This window comes from Podarcis vaucheri (assembly GCF_965113315.1).
Source record: "Podarcis vaucheri genome assembly, chromosome: 4".
Classification (NCBI taxonomy): domain Eukaryota; kingdom Metazoa; phylum Chordata; class Lepidosauria; order Squamata; family Lacertidae; genus Podarcis; species Podarcis vaucheri.
The window spans coordinates 37,088,122-37,111,083 of NC_138762.1; the positions used below are offsets into that span (position 1 = coordinate 37,088,122).

At 41.6% G+C, this 22,962-nt stretch overlaps 1 protein-coding gene across 1 annotated transcript in view; it reads right to left on the minus strand.

Annotated features, from left to right (window-relative positions):
- RPL24 (ribosomal protein L24) overlaps nucleotides 1-22,670 on the minus strand; it is a gene marked incomplete at its 5' end in the record, with an annotated part of 401,376 nt that extends 378,706 nt beyond the window's left edge. Inside the window, one exon of the mRNA XM_082219800.1 lies at nucleotides 22,666-22,670. Within this exon, the coding sequence (XP_082075926.1) occupies nucleotides 22,666-22,670 (5 nt within the window). The remainder of the gene's footprint in view (nucleotides 1-22,665) is intronic.
- Between the last annotated feature and the right edge of the window lie 292 nt (nucleotides 22,671-22,962).

The following is a 22,962-nucleotide window of genomic DNA, read 5'->3' on the forward strand; positions in this document are numbered from 1 at the left end:
AATCACCACGCCTCTCTTCTTAACTCTGTCTGATGAAATAAATTCTTGGCCTAATCTTTTATTTGTTAACACCTTCCTGTGTAGCCTGGTCACATGAGTTTCTTGCAAACAAATTATGTCCAAATTCTCTTTCTTTAATATATGGAAAATCCTTTTGCGTTTTTCTGGGGAATTCGCGCCATTAATGTTCCAACTATAGAGCTGCAGAGACATCCTGTATCAATCTGTTGTTACTCTTGTTGGGTGTCTTCTTTTTTGTCCAAATCCGAGGGTGGTGGCTCTTTTCCTAGCTCTGGTGGTGGCCAAATAGCTACCGCTCCTTTCTGCAAATCTTCTCCGTGGTCGTGTAGGAACTTCTGGCTATCCTCTTTCGTTTTGATTTTTATCTTCTTTCCTTTGTATTTGAACGAAAGGCCTTGTGGAAACTCCCACCTGTAAGGTATTCCGTTGCCTCTCAAAAGTCCAGTTAGGTCAGTGTAGTTAGATCTTAGATCCAGTAATTGTTTAGGTATGTCCTTGTAGATTTGTGCTCTTCTGTCCTGGATCTCAAGTGCTTTATTGAAATGTAGGTCGAGTAGCTTGTCTCTCTCCTGCTTAGTCCTTAAGATAATCAAACAGTCTCTAGGTCTGTCCTTCCCAGCAGCCCTTCCCACTTCAGAGAGATTCTGGACTTGTCCAATGCAAATGTAAATAATTCGTTTTCTAAACCAGACAGACACTTTTTGTGATCTACCAAGCCAAAGTTTAGAGTCCATTAGCCACACAGAGTAGCTCACCAGGGACCTGACATAACCATTTGGTTGCCTGCCTGAATTGCTGGGCACTTCCCAGACTATAATCCATACCTGGTAGGCTGCATCCAGTCAGTTCAAAAGTTACAGTATGCAGGCAGATCTAGGTTGCAATGTATGTAAAAGGTAAAGGGACCACTGACCATTAGGTCCAGTCATGGCCAACTCTGGGGTTGCGGCGTTCATCTCACTATATTGGCCGAGGGAGCCGGCGTACAGCTTCCGGGTTGTGGCCAGCATGACTAATCCGCTTTCTGTGAACCAGAGCAGCACACAGAAACGCTGTTTACCTTCCCGTCTATTTATCTACTTGCACTTTGATGTGATTTCGAACTGCTAGGTTGGCAGGAGCAGGGACCGAGCAACGGGAGCTCACCCCGTTGCGGGGATTTGAACTGCCGACCTTCTGAATGGCAAGTCCTAGGCTCTGTGGTTTAACCCACAGCGCCACCCGCATCCCGCAATGTATGTAGGGGTGAACAAATAGGAGAAAGACCATAGGTCAGGGACTGTACACCTGCTTTGCATGCAGAAGGTCTCAGAATCAATCCCCAGCATCTCCAGGTAAGACTGGGAATGTCCCCTGTTTGAACCCCTAGAACGCCACTGTTGTTCAGATGAACCAATGGTAGAAGGCAGCTTCCTGTGTCTCTTTGTCCAATCTATTTCTGGTTTGCTTCATGGAACCATGGATCACAAAACTGTAGAGTTGGAAGGGACCTCGAGGATCATGTAGTCCAATGCTCTGTAATGTGGGACTCTTTTGCCCAAGGTGGGGCTTGAACTCACAACTCTGAGATTAAAAGTCTCTTGTTCTACCGACTGACTCTTTCCCACATTTTCATGCACTTCCTCAGTGCATGAAAAAGAAAATCTCCAGAAGCCAAATTTTGCTGCATGTCTAACAACTTTTCATTCCATTTTATTTCTTTAACACAATGTATGTGCCGCGTGACTGTAACAAAACCTCTAGATGGTTTACAAGAAATAGTAAAATTATCTATTAAAAACAGTTAAATGCAAATAATGGAAAAGATCGAATGGATAATTAGAATTAACAGTAAAAGATTAAAACACATCAACGTCTGTGAGTCTGGATAGGCTTGTCAAAAAGAGTACAGGAAAGGTGCCTGCATGGTGTCAGTGAGTTCCAAAGGTTAGGTGTCAACACACTAAAATATAAATTTCTTACAACTCCAGAACAAGTATTACGTAGTGCTTGTGTCAGATCCACAGATCGAAGTGGTCAAGTGGGCACCTATGGGATAAGGTGATCCTGCAGGTAAACTGACTACAAGCCATTAAGAGCTTTATATACCAATTGTAACACCTTGAAGTCAGCCTGGTAAAAGTCGTTAACTCTAAGCAGATCTCTAAAGTACTGTATTTTTCCCTCTATAAGATGCACCAGACCACAAGACGCACCTAGTTTTTGGAGGAGTAAAACAAGGAAAAAATATTCAGAATCTCAGAAGCTAGAACAGCAAAAGGGATCGCTGTGCAGTGAAAGCAGCAATCCCTCTTGCTGTTCTGGCTTCCGTGATAGCTGCGCAGCCTGCATTTGCTCCATAAGACGCACACACATTTCCCCTTACTTTTAGGAGGGAAAAAGTGAGTCTTATAGAGCAAAAATTACGGTATTTTACGCTAACAGGGTTTCATTCCTGCCAGCAACTCCGCTGCAGCTTCTGCACTAACTGTAGTTTCCGGGCCAAGGACAAGTTAAGCTCCACATAGAATGTATTGCAGTAATTCAATCTTGAAGTTGCCAGTGCCTGAACTACATCTTTATAAATGAATCTGCTCTCAAAATATACACTTCTAAATGTATCTTTCTCTGAAAATATGGACTTCTGGACGCAATTTGATCTCTTCAAAGAACTGCATTGCAACATTCAGGAAGCGTGAAAGCTGGGGTTTAAGTAAGGTCTGGTCTGTATATTAGCCTGGGAGGTATGGATCAGGTTAGTTCACAAAGCTTGAATTCTTCACACATCCTTTGAAATAACAGGCATGCCAGCGTAGCGTCACAAAAGAAAAGGCACAGTGGTTGCAACAAAATTAAACAGGGACAAATGTTTAGAGATGGGAATGCCAGTCAGTTTGTGCACACACAAAATAATATCCTTCATTTATTGCCCAGTAAATGCCAAGTTTTGTTGCATCGTTATTTGCTAGCATCTGCACTGCAGACAGATCATAATACCTAGGGCCAGTATTAATAATAATGGCATCCAGTGATCATGGCTATTAAAGCACATTGCTTCTCAAATGAGATTATAATTACTTCTGGGTGAAATGGGATACAAATTCACAGTTTTATACCCTGCTAAGCTCTTTTAGTAGTTCAGCAAAATTTGTGCATGCCAGGAAGCGTCACTACAGATAATTTGGATAATCTTCCGTCCAATTATGACAATTGCTATCTATTGACACTGGCAACATTAAGAGATGGCCTGAGAAGTCTTGGGTTTTTGGCGGAATAATAATATTATGGAATGGAGAAAATCTGTGGTGGAGGGTGTGAAGTTCAAAGGGGGGAGGAGATAGGGCTTCATAATCACCCCACCTTTCTTCAAGGGTTGAGCCAGTTTGAATTTTGAAGATAATATCAGAACATAGCTTCACCAGAAAATAATTACGCATAAAACTCATCAGAAATTGGAGCTGAAATGCTTCTGTAATTTCCTTCATATTGCCACTTTATGGAGTCTAGCAGTATAGAACTTTTAAATCTCTGGCCGGGGAGTGGGGGAACCCTCCTCTATGCCAGCTAGCTGTGAGGCAGTGATATTGAATCACCCTTACCATTTATGTATCAGAAATTGATAGCTGTCATATTTCTTGATGGTGGTGACGCTCCCAAGAGCACTTAAGAACAAAAGAACATTAGAAGAGCCTGCTGGATGAAGACCATGTCCCATCTAGTCCAACATCCTGTTCTCACAGAAGCCAACCAGATTTGGAAACCCAAAAGCAGAACCTGAGCACAAAAGCACTTGCCCCTTCTGCAGTTTCCGGCACTGTGGAGGCAGACCACAGCCACCATGGCTAGTAGGCATTTTCTGAAGTGCACTAAGTAGTAACAAAGGAGAGGACTTTGTGGTGGTGGCACCTTGGTTAAGGCAACTGAAAACAAAATGTCAATAGCTGTTTTAGATTAGCCTTCAGCAACAACACTAGGTTCTTAAACCAAACGTATTTCTTCCAGCCAAACACTGCAGATAGATTGTCTGTGGAACCATCTTTATATTGCCTTAGTTAAGAAAGAGATGAAAGCTGCGTATGGGAAACACTGTTCTTCCTGAAGCCCAGGCTTTGTGATGGGAAGTTATTCTGAGTTAGTTGTCGCCCATCAAGGGGCCTGAAAATAGGACTCTAAGGATCCCATTCATACAGAACATTATAGCCAATGTGGTTTCCACTTCAGCTGCTCTGGGCCTCTGTCATTTCCCGTTGAAACCCTTCCACATGGAACAGCTCTGACAAATAATGTGCACTGAAAAATATGTGATTCCTGAATTGGTTAACAGCAAGAATTTAAAGTGGAATAAATGATTGGTCAATAGAGCATATTTGAATTCTTCTTTTTTTTGTAGTAGTAGCAACACTTCAAAGAGCCATATCACAAAATGGCTGTGCTGTACCTTATAGAAAATGTATATGCTTTGAAATAACTGCAATTTTCTGCTTCTGCGTATGCAGAGTCTTATCTGCTGACATCAGCCACAAAAATAAGCCATCAGGCTTTTTTATTTCTCTCACTTCTGCAGCGCCAACACATCTATCAGAATATGAGTTAGAAGCAGCAGGACCCAATTCTTTCCGCAGTTATTCCTGGGCAACCTTACCATAGGTAATGGGATCATAGGAGTGTACAATAGCTGAGTGCAGCATTTAATCTGCAGAATATTTATTAACATCAGCAACATGTGAACCCAGGTTCAGTTTCAGAACAAGCAGGAAGGCTGAGACTTTTAGATATCACCTTTAGATTTGTAAGCAAAAAAAGTATTAGCATTTAAAGTAATATGATTTTGTCCATAGAGGTTGCTCCCTCACTTTGAATGCTGGATGCGTTCTTCTGCAAGCGACTAAGATTGTTTAGTTGATTTTAACTACAGCTGAGTCAAAACCATTCCGACATGTGAAAAGCTTTGAAATGGATTTGGCTTCTCCCCAAAGGATGCATACATATTAGGTATATGGTTTTCAGCATAGCGCAATTAAATCACAGATTTAATTCACCACTTCCTTGATGATCTGCAAAGAAGCTTCCACCGTAATCCAGTGGTATCTTGAGTAGGTATGGAGGAGAAATTTGATTCAGCACACATTTAAAGCTGAATCCATCAATTTTGCCCTTTCCAAAACAATACGTGAACTGCAGAACTGCCATCCCTCCAAATTCGTACTTATTCGAACTTTGCCAGGCAGTTCTCCAACCAAACAATGTTTGCAAAAATAATCTATTTGGGGAAAGTGGCCATGAAAATAAAGACATGGGTGAAAATAACACAGAAAAAATACATTATATTAGGAGAAATTTGTTGCAGAAAATGTGTTGAGGGATTCACACGTAAGGCCTAGAGAGAAATGCTATGTTTCACTTCACAAATATATTGCTGCATTTGAGTAACAGAGCAATGTATCAAGCATCATCGTATGTAGACTATAGAGCAGAGGTGGGGAACCTGTGGCCATCCAGATAATGTCACACTGCTCTAGCCAACATGGCCTATGGTCAGCAGCAGCTGGAGACCCACAAGTCCCCCATCCCTGCTGTAGAGCTTCAAGCTCTGCTGAGAAAAGCTCCACCCTCAATAGGCTCCTCCCACAGTCAGCCATCACCTGGCAGCAGCTATTCTGCTGGCCTGCCAAAGAGAAGAACGACAACTATTTTAGCGGTGCTTATGGGATATTTCTCCTGCCAACCTAGCAGTTCGAAAGCATGTCAAAGTGCAAGTAGATAAGTAGGTACCACTCCAGTGGGAAGGTAAACGGTGTTTCCGTGCGCTGCTCTGGTTCGCCAGAAGTGGTTTAGTCATGCTGGCCACATGACCTGGAAGCTGTATGTCAGCTCCCTCGGCCAATAAAGCGAGATGAGCGCCGCAACCCCAGAGTCGGTCACGACTGCACCTAATGGTCAGGGGTCCCTTTACCTTTACCTTTATGGGATATTTAGAGGGAATGTCATTTGTTGGTGGGGAGGAGAGTTAAATATTTGTGTCTACTGTTCAGAATTTCAAGCGTGGAACAGATTAGGAAGGAAATATCATGTATGGATTGCTGTAAGAAAGAGTCAGCAGTATCCCATGACAGTCATTTCAGTGTAACTTTGTAAGATTCTTTTTGGACAGTGATTTGAACAAATATATTGGTGATCACAGCCTGGTTGCATGACAGGGTAACTACAGTGGTACCTCTGGTTAATTCATTCTGGAGGTCCGTTCTTAACTTGAAACCATTCTTAACCTGAGGTACCACTTTAGCTAATGGGGCCTCCCACTGCCGCCACACCGCCGCCACGGGATTTTTGTTCACATCCTGAGGTAAAGTTCTTAACCTGAGGTACTACTTCTGGGTTAGTGGAGTCTATAACCTGAAGTGTTTGCAACCCGTGGTGTTTGTAACCCGAGGTACCACTGTACTGCTTTTAAAATGGACTTCTGAATGCCCCATATATGTGATATATATTATATAAAAGTACCATATATCAGGAGCTATTTTTCTTGGCACTCCTCTCTCCAGCCTATTATAGTTGTATGCATTAGCAAGCTGGACAGAAAACAATATATTAATGAGTGTGCTATTGTTTCAGACAGCAATCTTGTCATTTCAGTGGTACTTTTATAAATATAGCTATTATAATAAATTGCACATCCCACCTTTATAGTGACATATAAGCTTGAACAGAATGTCCAACTTTACTCTTCTCATCTTGCAAACTTTACTACAAAGCACTGGAAACAAACAAAAAAACAGATTCCGGAATGTATTAAGGAAGTAGTGTTAATCTTAAGGGCTGCTTGAGCTGTTGAGGCTGTGCAGTGATTATCCATGCTGCTTCAGTGTTGCCAAAGCTATACAGCTACACACAAATGGAAAAGGGAAAACACCCATCCAAGCTTGTTGACAAATAAGCCTAATTCTAAATCCTATTTGAAGCTCCCATAGAAGACACAATCTTCATTACAGGATCAGCCCATTACTGCAGCTTTCAAATAAATGCCCATGCTGGGCACTCAGTCACACTATTGCAAACCTTAGCATTTACATAATGCATTTCGAGTTGGAAAAGCAGCTTTTGGGGGGTAAGGGGGACTGACCTTTCTTCCAGCAGCTGGATCTGCAGACAATATTCCTATGCAGCTAACTGAAATCCAAGAAAACCTAATCAGTCAGCTCTTCTGCACAAAGCCGATAATAGTGATGTTGCTATTGTCTGTGATTCTTCCATTTGGAACCTCAGCAACTCTGAATGCTCACCTTCATCTAGTGTACATTTCATCCCTCTCTAATCCTGAGCAAGAAGCTTACATTTCTGAGCACAATTCAAAGTGTTGGTGCTGACCTTTAAAGCCCTAAATGGCCTCAGTCCAGTATACCTGAAAGAGCATGTCCACCCCCATCGTTGTGCCCGGACACTGAGGTCCAGCGCTGAGGGTCTTCTGGCGGTTCCCTCACTGCAAGAAGCCAAGTTACAGGGAACCAGGCAGAGGGCCTTCTCGGTAGTGGCACCCGCCCTGTGGAACACATTCCCAACAGATGTCAAAGAGAACAACAACTACCATATTTTGAGAAGACAGCCCTGTTTAGGGAAGCTTTTAATGTTTAACAGACCCCTGTATTTTAATATTTTGTTGGAAGCTGCCCAGAGTGGCTGGGGAAACCCAGCTAGATGGGCGGGGTATAAATAATAAATTATTATAAATTATTATTAACACCTGTCCAGCTTTGTTCCTACAGTGATAGCTACTGTGGCAGTAGTAGCAAGCAGGAGGGCAGAGAGAAAGGTCTCTCTTCCCCTCCTCCCTCCTGGTAGCACCCTTGCCTCTTCTTACCTTGGCATGTACATTACTAGCACAAGGATCCATGGGAAATGAAGATTATCCCAGGGCTCCTGTTTCTATACTAGGAACATCAGGTTCCCTGGACCTCAACCAATTATATTTCCGGGGGTCCCTAGTATTTGAAATGCTACCATGGTTGCATTCCATTTCCCAGAGAGGAGAGAAGACCTGTGCCGCAGCTGCCACCATCATCAATGGAGAAGAAAGGATGCTGGTGTCAGAAGGGCAGCTCTGTTCCATCACACATACCACTACTGAATAGAGGGTTGCCTAAGGTCACCTACTGATTCAGTAGCTGAGGTGGAATATGCACTGGAGATTGGGGCCTCTCCAGTTCACAACGTTTGCTCTTTGACACAGCTCTACAGTAGAGCCTGTAAATTCTGCAATCAGAAAAGCAGCAAAATGAAGGCTTATGGGGGAACCAATGGGAGAAGCTCTGCTTATGATTCTGGTGGTGGTGGTGAAGACGTATGTTAGAAAAGACAATGCATTCTGGTGGTAGCATCCTACCTATGGAATGTCCTCACAGGTAAAATCAATTAGTCCCCCATCAGGCGGAATTTGAAAATTAACCTATTTCTTCAGGCCTTTGGGGTATGAATGATATTAAGCAGGTATTTCTGCTGATTTGTTTGATATTTTAATATAATATTTTGTGTTGTTTTCCATCTTGGGCTCCTTTTCTGGAGGAAGGGTGGGAAATAAAAATGATAGCCTGAGAAACTTTAGTTTTGGAGAATGAAAATAAGGAGTTAAAAGTTTGGATGGAGGTCAGCTCAAAAGACAATTGATACTGGAAAGAAACCAGGAGAAAAAATGAATCTGGAACAGATATAGATCCTCCTCCTGCTTTGTTAGTTCTTTATCCATCTTCCACCTGCAGAAGATAGACCTTTCTGCTTTTTCTTCACAAGGCAGCAAAGACTTGATGGGACTTAGCATGAAAACTGTAAAAGAGGCTTCCTATTTTAATAGCTTTAAATGGACAATAAGCCAGAACAATTCTCTCTCTCTCTTTGCTTTTGATGAAGGCTGAAAGAAAAAGGGATAACATGGGAAGAAACTATTTCCAGAAATAAGTGTGCGGTCAGGTTTTAAAAGTAATAGAAACTCCTTAGTGATGAAAAGCAGAATAGCTTATCAGACAATTAAAATAAGGGCATATCTGCACAGGGAGCCAGATTATTCTAGTCCCGTGAGCTTCTTGCATTTTCTGAAGCTCATACAAAATATACAGGGCACCAATGCAGTGCTCTGCATGACAGATTAAGGGGGAAAGAAGGTCAGTCAGTGTTCTCAGTACAGAATGATGCCATTCCATTTTCTAATGTTGCAGGTATTTCTGTTACAAGCTGGTCGTTGCTAGTCTGTGATTTCCCACTCCCCAGCCATCAATGAATGTTTTGAATGTTTACAAGCATTATTACAACTTAGGAAAGGGTTGACCCTACAAACAAGTGTGCCAGCTTGCCCCAGGGATTGAGGCAGCTGGCACTGTGTGCCATGCTCCTGTCTCATGTGCATGTTTTGTACCAAGCTGATGTGTCATGTGCACAATGCATGGCTTGCGTGCACAATGCAAGCACACTGCACAGATTGTGTGCATGGCATGTGCATGTCGACTCAGGATATCGAGGGGCCCTAGCTCCCTCCTTGGATTCCCCCCTCAGATCCCCCTACATGGTGCCCCTGTCTGTGAATATTCATGGACTACCACTCCAATCATCCTTGACCATTTGCCTTGGATCATTGTCCAAATCCATCTGGGCAGCCACAGGTTTCCCATTCCTGAGTTAGGGAAAAGGGTTCTTTAAAGAAGGATGACAAACAGCATCATTCCTGTGAGTAGAAGCAGAGTTTGGTAGAGAAAATCTCATATCACCCTCATGTGACTTGTGGGCTTACTGTACAGCAATTTAAGTTCTATTGCCCAGAACCACTTCATTTTTTCCCTGGCACATGTTTCAGCTTTGATTTTGAATTAACTTGCAAGGCATGCCAGCGATCAGTGCATGCAGGCACAATGGTGAGTGGGAGCATCTGATTGGGTCTGCAGCCACACCCACACCTGCTACCTCACCGCCCCCCCCCAAACTGACAGCATTGGGAAACCAGGTGAGCTCACCGACTCAGCCAGGCCACCTGGCCAACTGCTACTAGGGTATTCCTACCAAGTTTATTGAAAGGCAGACCCTTTGTATAAATCACAAGAACAAACAGTTTCAAGACAGCATTCAGACTTACAGTGTGCTATATTCACCTTTACAATATATGAAATTTATAAAGACTGTCTAAAGGGCATTTAGCTTCCCCACCTTTTTATTATAATTTATTTTAATAAATATTATAATTCTTTTTATTAGTAATTTATTAATAATTAGTAATTTTTTTTGCTCAACTATATTGTTTCTATTTAGGACCATTGCATATTAGATATGTCAGCTACTACACCCCTATGAAAATACAATCTTATGCAGTGCTTTTTTTTCAAAAACATGTTTAGGGGTACTCTCATTTTCCTACTCATATTGAAATACTGCCCCTCAATGAGTCCAAACTTAGATTCACAAAATGTTTAGGGGGTATGTGTACCCCTTTGTCCCCCCAGAAAAAAATCACAGATCTTATGTATTTGGATTGGAGAATTGTATGTTAGCTATAATTAACTGTACTTCTTTTCTTTACTTCATTTTTTAAAAAATCCCAGCATCGCTGGTTTTTTATTCAGTAATATTTCCTCTATTTAAGATATGAGGTATTCTACAATGCAGTCCTGTATATGTCTACTCAGAAGTAAATCCATTGAATAAATATAGAATTGCAGCCTTAGTAATTTTTTTTTAAATAAATGCTTATTATCCTTCCATTATTTTTGCTGAAGCAACAGAAATTAATGTTTACAACCTACTATTGGGATGATAATAGAAATGTGATGTAAAGCGGTATTATAAGGTCATCTGAAATTGCCACTAGAATGGTAATTGAAGAAGTAGACCTCTTTCTATTTTTGCTGTGCAATATGATGACAACTGTGATAATTAACAGGTGTTAAATTATTCACAATGGGGCTTACCAATTGTTTCCTGAATTAACAGGAAACATGGTGAGAATTATAGAGGGGGAAATTGTTAAAATTATTAGAAAGTTTGCATAATCCTATTGAACTCCATGTTTATGACCAGATTTCATTTATATTATCGTTATTTTCACCTTTATTTATTTTGTATGAAGAAGAATTATCCTTCAGTTCAACCCTTCAATCAGCCCTCCTAACAGTGGGATGTTTTTGGACAAGCTCATCTTGGCCAACATTGGGTAACATCAGTAAAATAAATACTCCAGATTCCTTGCGTCTCATGTGTATTTCTATCTATCTCTATCATCTATCTATCATCTATCTATCTATCATCATCATCTATCTATCTATCATCATCTCTCATCTCTCTCTCTCTCTCTCTCTCTCTCTCTCTCTCTCTCTCCTTTTTATCATCTTTCTAACTAACATCTATCTATCATCTATCTATATCATCTATCTATCTATCTATCTATCTATCTATCTATCTATCATCTATCTCTCTCATCTATCCCTACCTACCAACCATCTCTCTCTCTCTCTCCTATCTATCTATCATCTATCTATCTATCTATCTATCTATCTATCTATCTATCATCTATCTATCTATCTATCTATCTATCTATCTATCTATCATCTATCATCTATCTCTCTCATCTATCCCTACCTACCAACCATCTCTCTCTCTCTCCTATCTATCATCTATCTATCTATCTATCTATCTATCATCTATCTTCTATCTATCTATCTATCATCTATCTATCTATCTATCATCTATCATCTATCTATCTATCATCTGTCTATCTATCATTTATCTATCATCATCTCTCATATCTCTCTCTCTCTATCATCTTTCTAACTAACATCTATCTATCTATCTATCTATCATCTATCTATCTATCTATCATCTATCTATCTATCTATCATCTATCTATCTATCATTATCTATCTAGCTAGCTATCATCTATATCTATCTATCTATCTATCTATCTATCTATCTATCTATCTATCTATCTATCATCTATCTATCATCTATCTATCTATCTATCTATCTATCTATCTATCTATCATCTATCTATCTATCATCTATCTACCTATCTATCTATCATCTATCTATCTATCATCTATCTATCTATCTATCATCTATCTATCATCTATCTATCTATCTATCTATCTATCTATCTATCTATCATCTATCTATCATCTATCATCTATCTATCTATCATCTATCTATCTATCTATCATCTATCTATCTATCTATCTATCTATCTATCTATCTATCATCTATCTATCATCTATCTATCGATCATCTATACCTACCTACCTACCTACCTACCCTCTCTCTCTCTCCCCCCCTCTCTCTCTCATCTTTCTATCATCTCCCTCCCTCCCTGCACAGGCTAGGAAGCTCACTCATCACCTCATCACCTTGTTGTGGTGAGCGGGCTTGCACATTCCTATGAACCCTGTGAATGAAGCCATCAGAAGTCTCGTACATGTGATTCAAAGGAGTTGATCCCTAGTCAGTGTAGCACAGCCTGAAGTGCACTTCTCCACTGAAATCTATAAACCTAACTAGCTTTAACTCCATGCTACATATCTAGCTCCTTCCACTTGACCTTTCTGCCTTGGGTGAGCCTACTGGCTATATCACACATAGTTTTAATAATACTCATGGCATTTACATGTTCTGTGACCTTACTGGGAGTATGAGACCCCTGAAAGCTTCGTTCATAGGAAAGCACTCACCACAGCAAGGTGATGATCCAGCGAGTGGGCTTCCTAGCTGTAATCCCCATCTAAGTCACTCAATTGTGTGCGTTGGAGCAGCAGTAACAAGAGCAACTAGTCTTAGGAGAGAGGGTTAACATGATAGTGGCATCAATGAAAGCTTTTCCTTCTACTTCCTGTTACAATCTCCCTGCTTTGCATAAACTCATGGCTAGGGAGGGAAGAGTTAAGGCTTCAGTGCTTATTATTACATTAAAACTAAAGGCAGACATGATGCTCCACAGGAAGAACTAGAACTCAGAAAGTTGTGGTGGAGCATCTTGGAGGTTGTGAGCAGGCCAATGAGGTTCTCTCTCTCTCTCTCTCTCTCTCTCTCTCTCTCTCTCTCTCTGTGTGTGTGTGTGTGTAAATGAACCCTAAACATGCTGTTGATCACCTCATCCTGTAACATAAGCCCAAGTCTGCTCCCCTATTTTTTTGAGAAATTTCTCCCACCCACCCACCCACAACCCCCCCCCCCCGGGCTGAAAATATCAGCACAGCTCTCAAGCAAAGTTGTAAGAACAGAAGACTGTATAGCAGAATTTCTTCCTCTATAAAGATCATAGGCCTTTGAGCAGGTAAAGTTTCAAAGAATGTGTGTGCATGTGCACATGTAAGTGCAAGAAATGGGAAAAGCGTACTATAATTGGAATATTGAGTGAGGGATATCTTGTCCCTAAATGCCATTAACAGGAGAAAACTAGACCAGCCATCATGATGATGAAAAGACCAAACACAGCAAAAACTGCAGTGAAAATATGGAGTCTCTCTTTTCCAATTTCATTTTGTTCTTGTTCTGGGACCCAGATGAAACATTAGCTCCTTAAAAGCAAGGGGAATGGCCTTTCTTTGCCCAGAGAACCAGCATGGATTATTTGTTTTTTTCCAGAGGAAAATATTACTTCCAGCTGTGAATGAATAATACTGGGCATCACAGCAACACTTTGCTACTGGTTATGACTGTTTATGTTGCTGACTATATATGGAGTGACAAAGAAGTGAATTACTGAGATCGTTTTAACACTGTAATAAAGCCTTGGACAACAGAACATTTGATTACCTGGCTAGCTGTGTTGGGAGATTGGATAGTTGGGCCATTTTTAGGGAATAATGTGTTTAAACCACAAAAGAGTAATAACTAAATCACCATTAGCAATGGATCTGCTTAGTTCTGTAAATGGGGTGCTTTGGCAGACTGTGGCATGCTGTAAATCAGCTTGCCTTCTAAACTGAAGTTCAGCAACATCTACAATGACTGTAGCTCTGCAAAACATGGGTTGCCTTTAAAACTCATTTATTGTAGAATGAGAAAAAGCCCTTCAAACTGTGGAGAGGACATCTATATGCCTCCAAACTGGTCTTGTGTTATAAGCAGGGATGGGGGAGAAATTTTATTCAGTAGCATTTAAAGGCAAACAAACCTAATTAGTACTTTCCAAAATAATAAGAAAACCAACATGCAGTCATTCTTCAAAATTCACACTTTCCCGAATTTTGCAGTGGAGGTTCTCCAGCCACATAATGTCTACCAAGATGTATATAATAGATAAAGTGCTTTAAAGTGCATATCTTAAAACATAAAAATTCATTCTTTTAGGAGAAATTTCTTGAAAAATGCAAACATTAGAAGAAATCACATACAAACTGTGTATATTGAGAGAGATTCACAATCAAGTACTGATGGATTTTTATGTGGACTTCTTTTTTTAAAAAAAAACCAATCTGCAAACTGATGTGGAAATGTAGGGAATTGAACTTAAAATTGGAAAAATGAAAAAGAAACCAGAACTGACATTTTTGCCCTTCTCTAGTCATGAGACACATCTTGATTCCTGCAGAGCCCTAATGACAAGATTTACACTGATTTGAACAAAGGCTATGCTTTGAGAAAACTAGTTTGTAATCTCTCATTCTAGCAGGAGCAGGTCTTTATCTCATAACCTATCTAATTATACTTTACTACAACAGTGTGGAAAGCCAGTTCTTAAGTATTTCCATAGCAAACAGGCATTATTTTGCCCAAAATTATTTGTTAGGAAACAATGGACACATGTGACTCTAAGAGCCAGATTGGACACAAGTTCATGTCTTGCAAACAACCTAGTTTAGCAAGCCGGGAACAAGTGTCAGGTTCGTGGGCTCCCCCCCCCTCTCCCCGCTTCCTGTGCCAGTTCTGGCTAGCTTAACCCGCAGTTCCTTGTTTCACCTGAAACAGAGAACTGTGTTTTAATGTCAGTTTTCTGATATGTCATTGACTCTAGGAGTTGATGCTTCTCTGGGAGCCTGTTTACTGCCACACTGAACTACACACAGAGCAATTCTCATTAGCACTGGACAATGAAAATGCTGTTCCCATGGGAAGGGCCACAGCTCAAGGTTGCAAGTCCTTTCCTGGGCTAGGAAACAGTCCTGCTTGAAACCTTGGAGATCCATTGCTAAATTACATGGACTAATGGTCTGATTAGGAGGGACACGGGTGGCGCTGTGGGTTAAACCACAGAGCCTAGGGCTTGCAGATCAGAAGGTTGGTGGTTTGAATCCCCGCGATGGGGTGAGCTCCCATTGCTTGGTCCCAGCTCCTGCCAACCTAGCAGTTCAAAAGCACGTCAAAGTGCAAGTAGATAAATAGGTACCGCTCCGGTGGGAAGGTAAACGGTGTTTCCGTGCACTGCTCTGATTCGCCAGAAGCGGCTTAGTCATGCTGGCCACATGACCACTGTACACTGGCTCACTCAGCCTGTAAAGTGAGATGAGCGCCATAACCCCAGAGTCATCCGCAACTGGACCTAATGGTCAGGGGTCCTTTTACTTTAATGGTCTGATTAAGGATAAAAAGGCTTCCTATGTTTATGAGAAGCTACAAAGTCACATAATATGAGCACAGGACGATTCTACGTTTCATAAAGGTGTTCCCATAAATTTTTCTAGACAAGCTTGATTTTCTAAATCAACGTGGAAGAATGCCTACATTATTCATATTTGTGTGTCACTTTTTTCAGTTGTAATCTTATGGAAACTGATATGGCCTTTGATGTGGTGTCTCCATTTTAACAGGCTGCTGACATATGCGGGCAGAAAAGCAAACTTTGTAGGCCTACAGCCCCAAGTGCTGCGGCAAAGTTTCTGTTTTCCTCCCCTCCCTGCCCCATGCCATTCCCTTTCACTGTTTCACAATGAAGAATCTGTTCTTATAATAGCTGCATTTGAGACATTTGCAATTCTAAACTATTATGCTAATGACTTAACATCCTTTTAAAATGATCTGAGATATGATAGAGGCACCTTTATCTTTATAAAAGGAAATCAAGAACAAAGTGGAACAGGGAAAGCAGATAAAACAAGAAAATAATAACACAGAGTTAAATGTGATAAAGTGTGTCAGATTATCTTGCATTAAAGGGACTGAGTGATGGAATAGAAGTGGGAGCTGAGCAAGATAATATTAATGTGGTGCATAAGCCTATTAATCAGCCGAAGCCTTTGTATGTTGCCATGGAATAGAGGATACTAGATTGGGAGAGAGGAAGGAAAGGGAAACAGAATCTCTTTGCATTCAGCTTCGACAGCAAAGAATAAAAGGCTGGGCTATGGGTGATTAAAGATTTGGTTCTGGGGATGGATAGATTAGGGGAACGATTTGGGTGAGGAATTGTGAGAGCCTGAGTAAGCTGCATTTGTAAGACTGATGTCCCAAATGCAACTAGGGAGATCCATGCTGAGACACATTGATATGCATTGTGCATAGTGTGCCTATCATTTTGTAGTGGAGAAGAAAACATGTCCCCAGGAGGAAAGCCTGTTATCTATGTAGTCCTATAGTAATTACGATGTCTTATTACAACTAATAACACACACCACCAACCAGAGAGTGAAGTGTGTGTGTGAGCTGTGAGCCAGGAAATCTCTGGTTCAAATCTCACCTCATTCACAAACTCACTGAGACTAGGTAGCCTCAGAGAAGTACTGTTTTCTCTGTCTCCCCACCCAATGGGGCTAATGATTCATCTTATTCATGTATGAATATATTTACATACTGTGAACTCATATAAAATATTGAGGCAGCATGCAAAATATGCAAGAATAAAACATAACAAATACAAATAATTGTTGTTGTTTAGTCGTTTAGTCGTGTCCGACTCTTTGTGACCCCCATGGACCAGAGCACGCCAGGCACTCCTGTCTTCCACTGCCTCCCGCAGTTTGGTCAGACTCATGTTTGTAGCTTCGAAAACACTGTCCAACCATCTCGGCCTCTGTTGTCCCCTTCTTCTTGTGCCCTCCATCTTTCCTAACATCAGGGTCTTTTCCAGGGAGTCTTCTCTTCTCACGAGGTAGCCAAAGTATTGGAGCCTCAGCTTCACGATCTGTCCTTCCAGTGAGCACTCAGGGCTGATTTCCTTAAGAATGGATAGGTTTGATCTTCTTGCAGTCCATGGGACTCTCAAGAGTCTCCTCCAGCACCATAATTCAAAAGCATCAATTCTTCGGCGATCAGCCTTCTTTATGGTCCAGCTCTCACTTCCATACATCACTACTGGGAAAACCATGGCTTTCACTATACGGACCTTTGTCGGCAAGGTGATGTCTCTGCTTTTTAAGATGCTGTCCAGGTTTGCCATCACCTTTCTTCCAAGGAGCAGGCGTCTTTTAATTTCGTGCCTGCTGTCACCATCTGTAGTGATCATGGAGCCCAAGAAAGTAAAATCTCTCACTGCCTCCATTTCTTCCCCTTCTATTTGCCAGGAGGTGATGGGCCCAGTGGCAATGATCTTTGTTTTTTTGATGTTGAGCTTCAGACCATATTTTGCGCTCTCCTCTTTCACCCTCATTAAAAGGTTCTTTAATTCCTCCTCACTTTCTGCCATCAAGGTTGTGTCATCTGCATATCTGAGGTTGTTGATATTTCTTCTGGCAATCTTAATTCCGGCTTGGGATTCATCCAGCCCAGCCTTTCGCATGATGAATTCTGCATATAAGTTAAATAAGCAGGGAGACAATATACAGCCTTGCCATACTCCTTTCCCAATTTTGAACCAACCAGTTGTTCCATAGCCAGTTCTAACTGTAGCTTCTTGTCCCACATAGAGATTTCTCAGGAGACAGATGAGGTGATCAGGGACTCCCATTTCTTTAAGAACTTGCCATAGTTTGCTGTGGTCGACACAGTCAAAGGCTTTTGCATAGTCAATGAAGCAGAAGCAGATGTCTTTCTGGAACTCTCTAGCTTTCTCCATAATCCAGCGCATGTTTGCAATTTGGTCTCTGGTTCCTCTGCCCCTTCGAAATCCAGCTTGCACTTCTGGGAGTTCTCAGTCCACATACTGCTTAAGCCTGCCTTGTAGAATTTCAAGCATAACTTTGCTAGCATGTGAAATGAGTGCAATTGTGCGGTAGTTGGAGCATTCTTTGGCACTGCCCTTCTTTGGGATTGGGATGTACACTGATCTTCTCCAATCCTCTGGCCACTGCTGAGTTTTCCAAATTTGCTGGCATATTGAGTGTAGCACCTTAACAGCATCATCTTTTAAAATTTTAAATAGTTCAGCTGGAATATCATCACTTCCACTGGCCTTGTTATTAGCAGTGCTTTCTAAGGCCCATTTGACTTCACTCTCCAGGATGTCTGGCTCAAGGTCAGCAACCACACTACCTGGGGTATACGAAACATCCATTTCTTTCTGGTCTAGTTCCTCTGTGTATTCTTGCCACCTCTTCTTGATGTCTTCTGCTTCTGTTAGGTCCTTTCCACTTTTGTCTTTTATTATGGTAATCTTTGTACGAAATGTTCCTTTCATATCTCCAATTTTCTTGAACAGATCTCTGGTTTTCCCATTCTATTGTTTCCCTCTATTTCTTTGCATTGCTCGTTTAAGAAAGCCTTCTTGTCTCTCCTTGCTATTTTTTGGAAATCTGCATTCAATTTCCTGTATCTTTCACTATCTCCCTTGCATTTTGCTTGCCTTCTCTCCCCCGCTATTTGTAAGGCCTCGTTGGACAGCCACTTTGCTTTCTTGCATTTTCTTTTCATTGGGATGGTTTTAGTTGCTACCTCCTGTATAATGTTACAAGCCTCCATCCATAATTCTTCAGGCACTCTGTCCACCAAATCTAAATCCTTAAACCTGTTCCTCACTTCCAATGTGTATTCATGAGGGATTTGACTTAGATTGTATCTTACCGGCCCAGTGGTTTTTCCTACTTTCTTCAGTTTAAGCTTGAATTTTGCTATAAGAAGCTGATGATCTGAGCCACAGTCATAGAATCATAGAATCATAGAATCATAGAATCATAGAGTTGGAAGAGACCACAAGGGCCATCGAGTCCAACCCCCTGCCAAGCAGGAAACACCATCAGAGCACTCCTGACATATGGTTGTCAAGCCTCTGCTTAAAGACCTCCAAAGTAGGAGACTCCACCACACTCCTTGGCAGCAAATTCCACTGTCGAACAGCTCTTACTGTCAGGAAGTTCTTCCTAATGTTTAGGTGGAATCTTCTTTCTTGTAGTTTGGATCCATTGCTCCGTGTCCGCTTCTCCGGAGCAGCAGAAAACAACCTTTCTCCCTCCTCTATGTGACATCCTTTTATATATTTGAACATGGCTATCATATCACCCCTTAACCTCCTCTTCTCCAGGCTAAACATGCCCAGCTCCCTTAGCCGTTCCTCATAAGGCATCGTTTCCAGGCCTTTGACCATTTTGGTTGCCCTCCTCTGGACACGTTCCAGTTTGTCAGTGTCCTTCTTGAACTGTGGTGCCCAGAACTGGACACAGTACTCCAGGTGAGGTCTGACCAGAGCAGAATACAGTGGCACTATTACTTCCCTTGATCTAGATGCTATACTCCTATTGATGCAGCCCAGAATTGCATTGGCTTTTTTAGCTGCCGCGTCACACTGTTGGCTCATGTCAAGTTTGTGGTCAACCAAGACTCCTAGATCCTTTTCACATGTACTGCTCTCAAGCCAGGTGTCACCCATCTTGTATTTGTGCCTCTCATTTTTTTTGCCCTTACTTTACATTTCTCCTTGTTAAAGTTCATCTTGTTTGTTTTGGCCCAGTTTTCTAATCTGTCAAGGTCGTTTTGAAGTGTGATCCTGTCCTCTGGGGTGTTAGCCACCCCTCCCAGTTTGGTGTCATCTGCAAATTTGATCAGGATGCCCTTGAGTCCATCATCCAAGTCGTTGATAAAGATGTTGAATAAGACCGGGCCCAAGACAGAACCCTGTGGCACCCCACTAGTCACTCTTCTCCAGGATGAAGAGGAAAAAAAAGGGGACACCCGCCTAGCCAGCCAGATCAGCCGAATCAACCCTGGCGATCAATGGGGTGACAGATGTCGCAGCCAGATCGCCCTCACATCCAGTCAGCTCCAGGTCTTGTTTTTGCTGACTGTATAGAGCTTCTCCATCTTTGGCTGCAGAGAATATAATCAATCTGATTTTGATGCTGCCCATCTGGCGATGTCCATGTGTAGAGTCGTCTCTTGTTTGTTGGAAAAGAGTGTTTGTGATGCCCAGCTTGTTCTCTTGACAGAACTCTATTAGCCTTTGCAATGCTTCATTTTGAACTCTAAGGCCAAACTTGCCAGTTGTTCCTTTTATCTCTTGATTCCCTACTTTAGCATTCCAATCCCCTATAATGAGAAGAACATCCTTCTTTGGTGTCACTTCTATAAGGTCTTGTAAGTTTTCATAGAATTGGTCCATTTCAGTTTATTCAGCACCAGTAGTTGGTGCATAAACTTGGATTACTGTGATGTTAAAAGGTCTGCCTTGGATTCGTATCGAGATCATTCTATCATTTTTGAGATTGCATCCCAGTACAGCTTTTGCCACTCTTTTGTTGACTATGAGGGCCACTCCATTTCTTTTATGGGATTCTTGCCCACAGTAGTAGATATGATGGTCATCCGAACTGAATTTGCCCATTTCCGTCCATTTTAGTTCACTGATGCCCAGGATGTCAATATTTATTCTTGTCATCTCATTTTTGACCACATCCAACTTACCAAGGTTCATAGTTCTTACATTCCAGGTTCCTATGCAATATTTTTCTTTACAGCATTGGACTTTCCTTTCGCTTCCAAATAATACAAATAATACTTACACCAATTCACTAATTCTTACAAGAATCCTGTTCTAAGCATTATTTTCATTATCTTCTGAGCCGTACATGTGATTTTAAATTGGAACAGTATTCATTCATTCACATCATTTCACCATAAGTAAGTTTATTGTGTTACTCAAAGGCCATTACAATTTCATAACAGTCTGCCAAACTTCAAACCATAATATACATCATTTTAGGGAACAGGATTCATTCTATCATGGAGCTATTTTTACATGCTTCAAGCTTCACATTCACATGTTTACATAATATGTTAGGGACACTTCTAAAAATGGCCTAAGCACACCGTGGGGAACAGAAGCTGAACATCAGCTTCACATCAATATGCCCTTGCTTGCTGGATCTGCACCACCTTGTTATGTCTAGCTGTTGTATACTGCAGATAACTGCATCACGGTGACCAAGAGAGTGTCACAAACATCTCTGCACTTGGTTCTGTTTCATCTTCAGGGTAACTAAAGTTCTTTGGAACTTTGGGGCTAAGATCCAAGATGTAACTGAACGACTGCAAGGAATCATAAAACCCACTGACAAATACCCCTTCCTCTTGGTTCATGTGGGAACCAATGACACTGCAAGCAATAGCCTCCAGAAGATCAAAAGAGACTACGAGGCTCTCGGCAGGAAATTGAAGCAACTAAATGCACAAATTGTCATCTCATCTGTCCTCCCAGTTGAACGACGTGGCCCAGGGAGAGAGGGGAAAATAGTGGAAGTGAACAGCTGGCTTCGCAAATGGTGTAAACAGGAACGGTTTGGATTCTTAGATCACGGACTGCAGTTTCTTGAAGATGGACTTCTGGCAAGTGATGGGCTGCACCTCACAACGGTTGGGAGAAATGTTTTTGCCAAAAATCTCAGAAACCTCATCAGGAGGGCTTTAAACTGACTAATGTGGGGGAGGGAGACAGTGCTCCTGAAGGTAGGAGTCTATCAATTAATGAAGATGATCATCCAAATGTCATAGACCAAATGGAGCAAACAGCACGCGGACCTAGTGGTGGGAGGAAAAAATCCTTAAATAAGAGACACGGGGGAATGATTAATGGTCTTCAATGTCTGTACACTAATGCGCAAAGCATGGGAAATAAACAAGATGAGCTTGAGCTCTTGGTACAGCAAACTAAATATGACATAATAGGCATCACTGAAACCTGGTGGGATAAGTCCCACGATTGGAATGTAATAATGGGGGGATACAATCTATTTCAGAGAAACAGACCAGACAAGAAAGGAGGAGGAGTGGCGTTATATGTCAGGGATGTGTATACCTGTGAAGAGATCCAAGATTTAGATCCTCAAAGCCAAAGTGAGAGCATTTGGGTCAAAATTAAGGGAGAGAAGAATAACAGAGACCTCATTGTGGGAGTTTACTATAGATCCCCAAGCCAAACGGAGGACATAGATGATGCCTTCCTGGAACAGATGGCCAAGCATGCAAAAGGAAGGGAGATAGTAGTAATGGGGGACTTCAATTACCCGGATATTTGTTGGACGTCAAACTCAGCCAAGAGCATAAGGTCAAACAGATTCCTCACTGGCCTTGCAGACAACTTCATTGTCCAGAAAGTGGGAGAAGCAACAAGAGGAACAGCCATTTTAGATCTGGTCCTAACCAATGTTGATGACCTGGTTAGTGGGGTAGATGTGGAAGGATCATTAGGCGCAAGTGATCATGCTCTTCTGAAGTTTACTATACAGCGGAAAGGAGCAGCCAAGCATACTAGGACTCAATTTCTTGACTTTAAGAAAGCCGACTTCATAAAACTTAGGGAAGTGCTGGGTGAGATCCCATGGACAACAATACTAAAAGGAAAGGGAGTTCATGATGGCTGGGAGTTTGTTAAGAGGGAGATACTACAAGCACAACGTCAGGCAATACCAATGAGACGGAAACATGGAAGGTGCCTAAAGAAGCCAGGGTGGCTATCTAAAGAACTTTTAACTGAATTAAGATTAAAAAAGGATGTGTACAAAAAATGGAAAAGGGGGGAAACCACCAAAGAGGAATTCAAACAAATAGCCAGCACGTGTAGACACAAAGTCAGAAAAGCTAAAGCACAGAATGAACTCAGGCTTGCTAGAGAGGTTAAAAGCAACAAAAAAAGGCTTTTATGGG